General features: G+C 49.6%; 1 protein-coding gene across 8 annotated transcripts in view; it reads right to left on the reverse strand.

Annotated features, from left to right (window-relative positions):
• The window catches only part of ANKHD1 (ankyrin repeat and KH domain containing 1), a 153,067-nt gene that overhangs the window by 112,187 nt on the left and 26,519 nt on the right, over positions 1-14,361 (reverse strand). For all 8 annotated transcript variants that reach the window (XM_070746954.1, XM_070746949.1, XM_070746947.1 and 5 more), the window contains exon 3: positions 3,267-3,423. In XM_070746954.1, coding sequence (XP_070603055.1) covers positions 3,267-3,423 — 157 coding nt within the window. The remainder of the gene's footprint in view (positions 1-3,266; positions 3,424-14,361) is intronic.

A 14,361-nucleotide genomic window follows, 5' to 3' on the forward strand; every position in this document is an offset into this window, starting at 1 on the left:
GGAGGAAGGGGATCTAGGAGAAGGGCAAGAGATGAAACGTTTGGGGGGAATGGAGATAAACTCCAATTGGAGCCCCCATTCCACTGTGGAAATAACCCAGGGGTCCTTACAAGTACGGCGCCAGCTGGAAGCGAACTAGGCCCAGCGCCCCCCAATGGGGATAGAGTGGTCATTATCACCTGGACCATTTTGAGGCCTTTGAGGAGAAGCCTCTCTGATATCGAGACCCTCTGCTCCTGGGGCTCCTATCTGATTGGGAACAAAAGCGGGAATTATACTGACCTGAGTTCCTTTGAAACACAAACCTCTGATCTTGTTGGCGAGTGGACCGCCGAAAGGACTGAAGCATTTTAGTAGCCTTCTTGGTGCTAGGACCCAGGATTTTAGATTTATAGATTAGATTAGATTTATTGGATTTATATGCCGCCCCTCTCCGCAAACTCGGGGCGGCTTCTTTTCTTCTTATCAGAGGTTTCTGTAAGTAGAGGATCAAGCAAATCACCAATAGCTTACTATTTAGGGGACCCAAGGAAAGCTTCCACTTCTGCCTCACTCCCGCTTGCCAGGGGCGGAGCCAGAGAAGACTCCTGGCTACTGTTGAGGCAGCCACCAATTTTGCCACAAATCTAGAGGATTGCAGGGTGGTGTCCGCAACATACTGGGCTGCTGCAAAGACCTTGTTGAGGTCCTGCTGGCCCCTCAAGTAATCGGGAGGGATATGCTGTTGAAGTTGCTGTAACCACAGAAACATGGCTCTAGTAAAGAAGGATGCCGACGCTGCGCATTTAATGGCTCAGGTGTTAGCCAGGAAACATTTCTTGAGCATTTGCTCCAGACCTTTGTCTTCCGGCTTTAAGACTTCTTCTGCCTTGCCAGGCATGTCTGCTTCAGAATGCAGAGTCTTGACCGGCTCAACTGTCTTTGGACAAATAAAAAGATTTATTTATTTATTTATTTATTAGTTGGACTTGTATGCCGCCCCTCTCCGAAGACTCGAATATGTGCCGGTGCCTGGAGGCTGTCATAAGAAGGTGAGATTTTGTACAGTTGGGTGATCCCACGGTTTCAACAAAGCTTCCTTGAATAGTTTAGGCATGGGGATGACCTCAGTATTTTCCTGCTCCTCCATGAAGAAGGGGAGATTTTCTTCTTGTGGAGCTGCAGAGGTCGGTGCAGGTTTGTCCTGACCTGAGAGGCCTGTGGCTGCCCTAGCTTTGAGCAGTAGAGATTTAAACAACTGAAAGGGAAAAATAGTAGAGGATGGGGGAGTTTTGATTTGAGATTCTTCATCCTCAGACAGGCCTTGGAAGGGGTCATTCCTGTCTTCAGGATCTTCATCATCATCGTTCTCCTCCTCAGAGGATTCAGAGTCTGGTTCTTGTGGGACTCTGTAGGTTGAGAAGGAAGTCATGGATCTGAAATGAGAGTGACTACAAGGATGGGAATGCACATTGATGGCTTGAGATAAGGCAGAAAACATAGATTGCAGCTCAGGAGGAAGGTTAGTAATAGAAGTAGGTAAATCAGAGGGAAGCCTGTGGACCCTGGAAGGATCAGGCTCTAAGGGATCTTAATTCAAATGGTCTGGAACCTCTGGACCTAAGCCCCATAAATTAAGTTGGGGTCTGTTTAGGTTTGGCTCATCCAGAGACAGGACAGGTACACCTGAGGGAGGCAGATCAAGGGGATCTGGAGTTCAGGTGAGCTAACATGTACTTGGGCCTGCACTCTTAATGTTTAGCTGATTGTTCATGGATTTTTTTGGAGTGCTTTATCCCTTCTCTTTTCAGCTCTGGTGGGCCTGGCCACTGGGGGAGCTGCAAGGGAGGACGACGAGGCCTGGGGTATAATTTCAATTTCATCACTAGTAGGCCTAAGGTCCTTTCTGGAAGAAGTGCCTCTTTTGGGAATAGAAGAAGCCATGGCCTGGACAAATTACAGGGACAAGGTCTAGAGCCAACATTTGGGAGAAGCAATAGTCTGAACCAATACATTCGCAAGAGGAAGGGGGCCCAAGCTCCTAGGCCCAGGAGCGTCTGCCACTCAAAGACAATCTGGGTGAATCCAGAATTCATGCCAATGAGTCCAGAAGGGCTAGGCCTCACTGATAAAGCAACCAAGGCACACTGGTTGAGATGACTAGTACAGGAGTAAAAGCCTCAGACTCTCACAGCCTACTCTGGGCCACGCGGTGGACTGTAAGATGCCAAACGGCCTGTGCGTGGGCGGGCCGATGGTGCCAGAATTACTGGACGCTGAGGGCCTTCATGCCAAGGAAACTAAATAAGAGTCAGACTAAGTCCCGGGGACAGAAACAAGCGCCCTTGTAAAAGCATCCCACTCCGCAGGAGGTAACAGAAGCCAATTAGTAATAACAAACCTCCCAGCCGGGCAGATTTAACAATAGAAAAACTCAGTCGGCTATAGCAAGGAGGCAAAGCAATTGCGCAATTAACTAATAGCCTCGTCGCGGCTTCTCCGCTCGGAGCCGAGCCCAGGAGGGCTGGCTGAAAGCCAAACTGCTTCAATTACCGATAAGAAGGAACTAATTACTTATCTTTTCTGTTGGTTTTAGAGAGAAGAAGAAAAAGGGAAGATGTTTGTTTGGAGAGGAGCTGAGCCACCACGCGTCCTGCTGGTAGGAGGACCGAGTGAATTCTGGGGAAGGGGCGGATCCAGCAATCTTTTTAAAGACAGGCTCGGTCCTATGCGGGTTGGACAGTGAGCAACCCACATGAGTGCTGGACCCGCTCTTTCAGTACGGAAAAAGAAAAATAGTTAAATTGTGTACATTTGTTTTATAATTTATGTCAATAACTCATATGCATTAAAAAAAAACCCCAAAGCATTATACAGAAGAAATAACAACTGAAGAGTTGGAAGGAAATAAATTAGATAAAGATGAGATCTTTTTTCATAACTGCCACTGTGACACTGTGAACCTACAAATTTTGTTTGTTGGTTTGTTTGCTTTTTATTTATTTATTATTTGGATTTATAGGTCGCCCTTCTCCGTAAATAAGCATACAATTCTGGAATAAATCTTCTGCATAGGCCAAAATTATAAACATGACTCAGAGATCCCTAAGTCGGTTTATAATTCTAGTTATACTTCTAAAATTCAAATCTAGATATCTGCCTTAGTTCTAAGATGCTGAACACAAAACCATAAGTTACAAAATATACTAAATTTTGAACTATTGCAACACAAATGCTACTTTTACCCGTCAAAACACATAAATAAACAAACAAATAAATATGCATACTTGTCCACTTGTCCTGCATTGTGATTGTTCTCTGCTCTCATCCGTGTCAGTGCAGCAGCAGCTTCATCCAATGCACAACTGACAGAAGAAGTCAATCTTCGGAGCACCTCAGGATCTGCGAAGGCTTTACCATCGGCAGTGGACAATTTACCAATCCCTTCAAGCGTATGTGTGTTCATCAATCAGATTAGTATGAAAGCCACACAAAAAATGCAGAAACACTATTTTAGACTTCAACCACATGCATTATTAGTTAGCACCAGTAGCGAACATGCCAAAGAACTAAATGTTCAATTGTTTAAATATATTATTTACAAAAAAACAATTCAAGCTGGCTAAGCCAATCTTCACTGCATATAATTCTAGCTGCTACATTTATGGAAAACCTGGACCTGAAGACCCAAAGGTGCTTTTTCAAGAGGCAACTGGACTTTCTGATAACCAGAAAGTCCAGCAGCTTGTTAAAAAAGCACCATTGGGACTACCATGACCTGGATGACTGAGAATCTCCATAGACATCTAGTTCTAAGGAGTCCAATAATGAAAAAGGTCTCAGTATTATGGAATGTAAGTCTTCAATCATTTTTTTAACTACAGTTTCCCCAAATTTTCAGATAGTACAAAGCCTGGTAAGGATTTAAATTAAAAATTATTTGCATGCACCTATATAAATTAATCAACTTCTTAGAAGTTTAAGATGATTAGAACTATTTTAGATCACTATGGACGCAGAATTAGCCATACTTACAGTGAATGCAAGAAATTAATGTAATTTTATGTAGGAATTAATTACAAAAACGTTAGGATAATTAATTTTGTATCCATTTTTTTGCAGTACAACATGTTAGCTATTCTCCTTTATCCCTTACCCCTCTTAATTGATACATTTCATTCATATATGTACCACTATTAAACATTTTCCACTGTTGAATATAGATTTTACATCTTTCTAATGCAAATTTTATTTACTTTATACTTAACAATTACAACTTATTTGTTTAAAAAATAAATGTTTTTAATTTTCCCTTGCTCCCAGTAGATAATCTCATAATAAAATGAATTTTTCAGGAAAGATACTACCAGAGGAAAATAATTTATTGTGTCACTGAGATTCCTGAAATTATACCTCACAAGGGATGCAGACCAAATTTTTATACAAGAATTGTACTAAATTTCTAGTTGCCCTAGCCTAGAGCAAGAATATTTTCAAACATTTAAACAATGATATGATGTATGCTGGCAATTATAATTGCCAGCATACATCATATCATTGTTTGAATGTATAAATATTTTTTTATTTATGCACAGAATCCTTGTTAGGATGAAAACTAGAATCTAACTCTAGCAAATCAAAATCTATGATAAAAATGCATGTATATGGCCCATAAAATAAAATGGTTGGAGCCAAAGTTAATATCCTTTTTATTTCACATCTCTTTCAGCGAATCAATGGCAACCTACTCTGAATCCTCCTAATACTCCACATTTCCTTCTAGTCCATACTACCAGCATGCTATAAAATTAGTTATCAAATCTGGAACATTCTCCATTACTGTGTCATCTCTTTTTCTACCGTGTTTCCCCGATAGTAAGACCCCCCCGATTGTAAGACATATGGGGGGTTTCAGGGGGGTCGGCTAATATAAGCCATACCCCGAAAGTAAGACATATGTCTTACTTTCGGGGAAACACAGTACTAAAAGCGAGGGAGGCGTCCGCTACTCCCGCCGCCGCCTTTGCTCTCCCCGCCGTGCCTGGGGCTGCCTGCCTGCCTGCTGCCGTAGCCGGGCTGGGCGCGGGGCATCCTCTGTGTTGGGCAGCAGCGGGAGGAGCCGCAGCCTCCGGAGCCGGCCAGCCGGGTGCCCCCAGGACGCGCATCGCAGACCGGCCCCGCCGCGGCGCAGGAGGGATGGAGGCCGGGCCCGACGGGCAGCCGCGCCTGCCGCGCAACGCCGCCTAACGCCGCCCACCCGGAGGAGAAGAGGCCTCGCCCGGGCCGAAGCCGCCTTTGGTCTCCCCGCCGCGCCTGGGGCTGCCTGCCTGCTGCCGTAGCCGGGCTGGGCGCGGGGCATCCTCGGCGTTGGGCAGCAGGCAGGCAGGCAGCCCCAGGCGCGGCGGGGAGACCAAAGGCGGCTTCGGCCCGGGCGAGGCCTCTTCTCCTCCGGGCAGCCGCGCCTGCCGCGCAACGCCGCCTAACGCCGCCCACCCGGAGGAGAAGAGGCCTCGCCCGGGCCGAAGCCGCCTTTGCTCTCCCCGCCGCGCCTGGGGCTGCCTGCCTGCCTGCTGCCCAACGCCGAGGATGCCCCGCGCCCAGCCCAGCTATGGCAGCAGGCAGGCAGGCAGCCCCAGGCGCGGCGGGGAGAGCAAAGGCGGCTTCGGCCCGGGCGAGGCCTCTTCTCCTTCGGGCAGCCGTGCCTGCCGCGCAACGCCGCCTAACGCCGCCCGCCCGGAGGAGAAGAGGCCTCGCCCGGGCCGAAGCCGCCTTTGCTCTCCCCGCCGCGCCTGGGGCTGCCTGCATGCCTGCTGCCGTAGCCGGGCTGGGTGCGGGGCATCCTCGGCGTTGGGCAGCAGCAGGAGGAGCCGCAGCCTCCGGAGCCGGGCAGCCGGGCGCCCCCAGGACACGCATCACGGACCGGCCCCGCCGCGGCGCAGGAGGGATGGAGGCCGGGCCCGACAGGCAGCCGCGCCTGCCGCGCAACGCCGCCTAACGCCGCCCGCCCGGAGGAGAAGAGGCCTCGCCCGGGCCGAAGCCCGAAGACGAGCCGGCCCCGGTGCCCGGGACAATATAACACATACCCCCAAAGTAAGACACAGTGGGGCTTTTGGGGGTAAAAAGATAGTAAGACACTGCCTTACTATCGGGGAAACACGGTAGGTGTACAGAATCTGCTAAGCTTGAAAAATCCATTTAAAATGTCCTAAATTAGATCAATGTACCTCTATACTTAAGAACTTAATTTGTTCCGTGACCAGGTTCTTAAGTAGAAACATTTATAAGTAGAAGTAATTTTTCCCATAGGAATCAATGTAAAAGCAAATAATGCGTGCAAACCCATTAGGAAAGAAATAAAAGCTCGGAATTTGGGTGGGAGGAGGAGGAGGAGGACAGTCGCTGCTGAAGGAAGAAGGTGAGGAGAGGAAAATTTTAAAAAATCCAGGCTTAAAAAAAAAAGAGGGACTCCGAGGTGGCAAGGAGCACACGCCAGCCATTTATTTATTTATTTTATTTATTTATTATTTGGATTTGTATGCCGCCCCTCTCCGAAAACTCGGGGCGGCTCACAACAAGTGAAAAGACAATCCAATACATAATCCAGTTAATTAAAATATTATAAATTTAAGAAAAACCCCTATACTAACATACACACACACACACACAAGCATACCATATATAAATTCAACGTGCCCAGGGGAAGATGTTTAGTTTCCCCATGCCTGACGGCAAAGGTGGGTTTTGAGGAATTTACGGAAGGCAGGAAGAGTAGGGGCAGTTCTGATCTCCGGGGGGAGTTGGTTCCAGAGAGTCGGTGCCGCCACAGAGAAGGCTCTCCCCCTGGGGCCCGCCAACCGACATTGTTTAGTTGACGGGACCCGGAGGAGGCCCACTCTGTGGGACCTAATCGGTCGCTGGGATTCGTGCGACAGAAGGCGGTCTCGGAGATATTCTGGTCCAGTGCCATGAAGGGCTTTAAAGGTCATAACCAACACTTTGAATTGTGACCGGAAACTGATCGGCAGCCAATGCAGACTGCGGAGTGATGGTGAAACATGGGCATACCTGGGTAGGCCCATGACTGCTCTCGCAGCTGCATTCTGCACGATGCACTGCGCCAGAGAGAAAAACCCTGGCGGGCAAGAGGGGGGAACCTCCCATTCCGTTGATTGAAAGGCTGCTGCTACCTGCTACCTGTTTCCTCTTCCTTTCCATGCTGAAGGGCTCCCCTCTTCTCTCGTTCGCTTGCTTTGTAGCCGACGCCTTTCCTTCACTGTGGTGACTCCTCTGTTTGGCTGAAGTCGAGTTGATTCGGCAAGGGCGAAGCGCCCCCTTTTGCCTTTCCGCACTCTTTTGCCTTTCCGCACCCATACGCTCCGGGAGGCAACCTCGCATGAGGCAGTGCGAGGGAGTTGCAACAGCGAAGTGGTTTATTCCCTCTCCAAGCACCCAGCGAAAGGAAAATGCTCTGTTTGCTCTGGGCTGCCAAAGCCTCCTTAAGTGCCACTGAAAGGCTCCTTTGGCAGCCCAGAAAAGCCCAAGATGGCCGGGATTAAAGGAGGAATGGCAGAAAATTGGCCGGGCCTTCATGCTGCTCTCAAATTTCCTGGGAAATTCTTCCGGGCTCGGGTCCTTAACTAGAAAATGGTTAAGAAGAGGCAAAAAAATCTTGAACACTCAGTTCTTATCTAGAAAAGTTCTTAAGTAGAGGCATTCTTAAGTAGAGTACCCCTGTATTTGATGTTCATTCTATCTTCCTTCCTTCCTTCATTGAAACCTTGAAATTAGAGAAAGCCAATTAAAAGAGTGGCTAAATTTTATATTATTTTTAATATTAGATTTGTTTTCATTGTCTTTTCATTGTTGTTAGCCGCCCCGAGTCTTCGGAGAGGGGCAGCATACAAATCTAATAAATAAATAAATAAATAAATAAATAAATAAATAAATAAATAAATAAAACAAATAAAAATTCTATTATTGTTGCCACTGACTGAAATTAGCTCAAGAAAGCATGGATAAAGAGGCTTAAAATTTGAGTATGTCTTATACTTTATATATAGCTTTTATATACAGTGAACCCTCGATCATCGCGAGGGTTCCGTTCCAGGACCCCACGCGATGATCGATTTTTAGCGAAGTAGCGGTGCGGAAGTAAAAACACCATCTGCGCGTGCGCAGATGGTGTTTTTGCTTCCACTGCCGCCCGCCCTTCGCCCGCCCACCCCGTTGCTTGCGCCCGCCCACCCCGTTGCTCACGCTGTTGCTGGGGCCGCTTCCCAGCTGGGGAGCCGAGCTAGGGAGTCCCCACCGCGCGCGCATTGCTGGGGAAAGCGCGCGCGCTTGGGGACATCGCAGCTCTGCTCCCCAGCTGGGAAGCGGAGCTAGGAGTCCCCAAGCGCGCGCGCTTTCCCCAGCAACGCGCGCGCGGGTGGGGACTCCCTAGCTCGGCTCCCCAGCTGGGAAGCGGCCCCAGCAACAGCGTGGGCGGGCGGTGCCCGCGCGCTTGGGGACATCGCAGCTCCGCTCTCCAGCTGGGGAGCCGAGCTAGGGAGTCCCCACCGCGCGCGCGTTGCTGGGGAAAGCGCACGTGCTTGGGGACTCCCTAGCTCCGCTTCCCAGCTGGGGAGCGGAGCTGCGATGTCCCCAAGCGCGCGCGCTTTCCCCAGCAACGCGCGCGCGGTGGGGACTCCCTAGCTCGGCTCCCCAGCTGGGGAGCGGAGCTGCGATGTCCCCAAGCGCGCGGGCACCGCCCGCCCGCCCACGCTGTTGCTGGGGCCGCTTCCCAGCTGGGGAGCCGAGCTGGGGTGTCCCCGCGCGTGCCGCCCGCCCGCCCACGCCGTTGCTCGCGCCGCCGCTGGGGTCTTACGGGGGCAAGAGGGGGAAGACCCAGGGAAGCCTCTGCCCGGCGGGGAAACTCCACCATCTACGCATGCGTGGAAGGGCACGCATGCGCAGATGGTGGAGTTTACTTCCGGGTTGAAAACTCGCGAAATAGCCCTTTCGCGATCCTTGAGGACGCGAAACTCGAGGGTTCACTGTATATACTTTATATATAGCTTTTTCAAAGCATTTTTCCCAGCCCTAACTAGGTGCTAATGATCCCCCGACTTCCTACTCTCTCCGAAGAAGTTTTTTTCCTGCCCTAAGTCTTTGCAGGCTGGTTTTCATTCCTACTCCCTCTGAAAAAGGCTTTTTTAGCCCTAGCCAGGGGATAAAATAATATGCTGAAGCTGAACAGACTAAAAATGCTAGCCAGATGACCTAGACCAGGGGTCGTGAACCTATGGCTCGCGAGCCAGATATGGCTCTTTTGATGGCCGTATCTGGCTCGCAGACAGGGCTCCTACCTGTCTATGGCCCGGGCCCCGGCGCCCGCCAAAAACTCCCCAACCCCGAAGAGAGCCTGAATAATGGGGGGGGCGGGGGCGGCGCTTCTGCTGCTGAGCCCAGTCTTCTCCTGGTGGCTTTCGACTCCTCCCGCCGAGGAGCTGCAAGGCTGGCCTCGGCTCCCCTTCCCTAAACCCCCGCCAGCCCCCTCCTTCCCTTCCCACCCTGCCCTCCTTCCCCGAGGCGTCCCTTGCCCATCATCCCCTGCCGGCCAATGGGGCAGCGGGACTGCTAGATGGGCAGCTCTTCCGGCGAGGGTGGGCCTCCGCCCGCGCAGAAAGCATCCTCCCTCACACCCAGCGCCAGCCATGGGAGCTTCCGCCGCCGCCTTCCGCAAGGCCCCCAGAGGAGCCGCGTGGGTCTTCTCCTGGTGAGTCACCGCTCCCAGAGTGTAGGGGGGGGAGCTTTGCAACCTGCAGCCGAGGCGTCCCGGGGACTTGCAGCAGGTGAGAATCGCCGCCGGAATTTCCAGCAAGACAAAAGAGAAAAAAAAGTTTCGCTTCGGAAGCAGCCGGGAGTCTGTGCTTTTGACAGCCCCCCCACCCCCCGCTTCGTTTAGGGGCGTGGAGGAAATGCCGCCCGGGTGACAGGGGAGCCGATGGTAATCGCCCTTTTGATAGCTGGAGCAATTAAAAAGGGGAGGAGCTCCGGGCCAGGGAGGGGAAGGCGAGGGGGGGTGCATGAAGGAATGCCTCCCTCCCTTCCTCCGGTATAAAAATCCAGGTGAGGCGTCGCGAGGGCTCCACGCGGGGTCTTCCGGCCCGGCCCACTCAGGAGCAAGAGAGGGACAGAGAGAAAGAAAGAGGGACAGAGAAAGAAAGAGAGGGACTGAGAGAAAGAGGGACAGAGAAAGAAAGAGGGACAGAGAGAAAGAAAGAGAGGGACAGAGTGAAAGAAAGAGGGACAGAGAGAAAGAAAGAGAGGGACAGAGAGAAAGAAAGAGAAGAGAGAGAAAGAAAGAGAGAGGGGGGAGAGAAAGGGAAAGAGGGAGAGAGAAAGGAAGAAGAGAGATAGAAAGGGAGAGAGAGAGAGAAAGCAGGAGACAGAGAGAGGGAGAGAGAAAGGGAGAGATACAAAGAGTGAGTGAAAGAGAGAAGAGAGATAAAGAAAGAGAGAAAGAAAGAGAAAGAGAGGACAGAGAAAGAGAGAGAGAGAATTAGAAAGACAAGGACAGAGAGAAAGGGAGAGAGAGAAAGAGGAAGAATAAATATTAAATATTGTATTTGTTCCCATTTTGTTTTTTACTTTAAATAAGGTATGTGCAGTGTGCATAGAGATTTGTAAAATAATAAAATAGATAATTGACATAACTTACAATGCGTTGTGTGACATGTCCAACGTTCCATCTTCTTTCTTCTGCAAATGCCTCAAAGCTGGCATTCTCTCAACATCAGGTGGGAAGAATGCCAGCTTCCAGTCATGCGCAGGAAAAAGAAGAAGCCAGACTGCTGGACTGATGTCATGCATCGCAAGCTCACAATGTAAGTTATTTATTTAATTTTTTTACTGCTAATTACCATTGTTTCAGTCCAGTTGTGGCTTTATACAGCAGGGAGGAGCATTCCTTGCTGTACTAAGTGAACATTGGAGCGATTGATCTGTCAATGGCCCTTTAAACATATTGTACGGCTCTCGCGGAATTATATTTCAAAATATGTGGCGTTTACGGCTCTCTTAGCCAAAAAGGTTCCTGACCCCTGACCTAGACGGTGGATTTTTTCTCCTATTTCCCCCCCAAAAGTAAGGTGAGTCTTATACTCTGGTGCATCGTATACTCTGAAAAATACAGTATGTATAATTGTTGCCTTGTCTGATTTACCGTGTTTCTCCGAAAATTGGTGGATTCTAATTATTGACTCAACTCACGGTGATGACACCGACAGCCCTGCCCAGCAGGAGCCAGCTGCTGGCCCACTTCTGCTGACAAATGCATGCATCACCCCGACCTTCATTTCATCTTCAGATGCCTGTCGGGAGCTTTTGCCATAAGACATCTGCAGCCGATAACTGTTATCAGCTGCAGATGCCTTCTGGCAAGCATCTGAAGGTGAAACCGAGGTCAGGGTAATGCATGCAACTGGCGGCAAGCAGCAGCACAAGATGTGGCTGCAGAAAAAGGTGAGGCAGGTGTTAGGATCTGCGAGGCCTGGTAAGTAGGAACTCCTGGACTCTGGGCCAGACGGTCACCAGGGTGAGGTTGGATTCTCTCTCAGCACAAGGAGAAGGAGGATATCAGGTAAGACCAACGCCTCTTCTCCAGTGTGCTGAGCAGAGAATCCAAAGAATGGGACATACCAAAGCTGGAATGTCCTAGGAGTAGGCTACAGTCTGGTCCTGTGTCTCCAGGTCTGAGTTTACCTTTTGTAGAACCCATCTGCCGAAATTGCTTCAGCTGAAGCAAAGGTGTCCAACTTGTAGTGTGTGATGAACAGGGACGGTGAGGACCAAGGTCCTGCCCTACAGACTTCCTCAAGAGACCTGTGTTGCCCATGCCTCTGTAATGGCCACACTCTTGGTAGAGGAGGAATGGCAATGGAAGAGCATGAAGCTCATGTAGGCAACAGAAGAGCTTGAAGCTCATTTGCTTTCGTGATGCATGCCCTTACCTACTGACTCAATGTTGATGCTGTGACTTGTTACCCAGCGTAGAAGGCTGGAATGACACAAATAGAGATTCAATTTTCCTGAAAGGAGCTGTTCTTTTGATGTAGATGCAGAGGGCCCTCCTGACGTCCAAGGTAAGCCATTTCTTTTCCAGGGCATGAGTTGGGCCCAGATAGAAGTCTGGCAAAATGATTTCCTGTGTCCTGTGGAACCTGGAATTAACCTTGGGGCAATAGGAAGGATCCAGCCACACAATGGATGGAATAGACATAGGTCTCCTCCTTATGTAGAGGGCCACCAGCTCCAAAATTCATCTAGCTGAGGTAATAGCCACAAGGAAATCTACCTTGCAGGTTAGAAAATAAGCTGGCCATTCTTAATGGCTCAAAGGGAGCCAAGGAGAGTTGCAGGAACTTGGTCAAGACCCACATAGCATACCTGTATACCACTGGAGGTCAATGTTCCCTCTAATTTTTTTTGTGTGTGGGCGGAAAAGTATAGTGTCTGAGCGGCAGTCCCCTTGGGACTGGGTGGCATAGAAAAATAAATAAATAAAATAAATAAATAAATAAGGAAAAAATCCCTTCTTTTTTATTAAAAGAAATTAATAATTTTAAAAAACACCAAAATCCATTACTATTAAAACTAAAACAACCAGCAAAACCAAAAACATAACTATTAATAAAAACAGGTGAGGACTGGGTTTTTTTCCTCTATTATTATTTAAGTGCTTTTACCATATGCTTTAAATCAAGAGTCACTTCTCTCTATTTCTCTCTCTTTCCTGTCATTTTTCTGCCTCAATCATTTTCTCATTTCTTTTTTTCTCCCCCTTTTTCTATCATTTCTCTCTCTCTCTTCCTTCCACTCTTCTCTCTTGCTTTCTGTCTCTCTCTCTCTTGCTTTCTTCCTCTCACTCTCTCTTCCTTCCTCTCATCTCTCTTTCTTGCTCTCTCTCTCTCTCCCTTCCTCTCTTCTCCCTCTTTCTCTCCCTGTCTCTTGCTTTCTTTCTCTCTCTTTCTCTCTCCCCTCTTGCTCTCTCTCTTTTTCTCACTTTCTCTCTCTTGTTTTCTTTCTCTTTCTCTCTTGTTTTCTTTCTCTCTCTCTTGCTATCTCTTTCTCTCCCCCCTCTTTCTCTCTCTCTCTCTTTCTCACCTTCTCTCTATCTTGCTCTGTCTGTTGCTCTCACTCTTTCTTGTTCTCTCTCCGTTCTTCTCACAGCGGAGACCGGTGAAGGTGATTTTCAATGATGGGCGCGCGGGCGCGCTCCCCATCCCCCTGCCAGCCCGCCTGGAACATTCCAAATAAGAAAAGCCTTTGCCGGCGAAGGTTTTTCTTATTTTGAATGTTCTGGGGAGGGGGGGGGAGGCGAAGGTTTTTCTTATTTTGAATGTTCTGGGCGGGCTGGCAGGGGGATGGGTAGCGTGCGCACCCGTGCGCCTGACATTGAAAATCACCTTCGCCGGCCTCCGCTGTGAGAATGCCTGCCCTGCCTCTCCTGCAGCCCCCTCACTGACAGCCCAGGACGAAAGCGCTCTCGGCGAAGGGACTGTGAGAGGAGCAGGGAGGCCATTCCCAAAGCGCTCAGAGTGGCTAGCGGCCGGATGAGGAGAACGCCCCAAGGCAGGAAACGGAGGAGGAGAAAGAGAGGCGGATTGGGTGGGCGGGGGGCAGCAGCAAGAAGTCAGGGTGCGAGGGTGCTGGAGGCGCTGGGGGGGACGGCCACGGCTCCTTGCACGCCCTTGGAAAAGGGTGCGCAGGGGGATGTTTTGGGGTGCACGCGCTCAGGTTAGAGGGTACAGTGCTGGAGGTTTTAAATTGGTTGTTCCCTTAATGAAGTTAAGTAAAATAGGATGATGTGTGATTGATTCCAAATCCCCACATGACAACATTGACTGCAGGACTGCCACTTGTCTGTGTATGGTGTTGGGGATAGGCCCAATTCCAAGATCAGTGCAATGGATACAGAGGTAGGATTAATGTTGTTCTTGGAGCACCAGCTAGGGAAGGTCTGAGAGATCGAGTAATTCTGGTGGTTGATGACCTCCTACAAGCCTGGATTATCCGGATCACCCTGATAGGGAACTTGCCTTGTATCAGAACCCTCCACTCAAATGCCATGCAGTCAGTTGAAATTGTGGTTCTGGGTGGGCTGGAGCCCCGACTGAGGGATATTCCGTCCTGAGGAATCCTCCATGGCCTGGATATGGACAGACTGACCAGATCTGCAAACCACAGTTGTCTGAGCCAGTGTGGGCTCAGCAGCAATACTTCTGCCTTCAGGTGCCAACACCTTCCTGATTATCCCTGGGATCAAGGGAAGAGGGGAAAAGGTGTACAAGACACCTCGAGGCTCCCCTTGGGTCAAAGGGCCTAAGCCCTTGTCTGCTT

This window comes from Erythrolamprus reginae, chromosome 3 (assembly GCF_031021105.1).
Source record: "Erythrolamprus reginae isolate rEryReg1 chromosome 3, rEryReg1.hap1, whole genome shotgun sequence".
Taxonomy (NCBI): domain Eukaryota; kingdom Metazoa; phylum Chordata; class Lepidosauria; order Squamata; family Dipsadidae; genus Erythrolamprus; species Erythrolamprus reginae.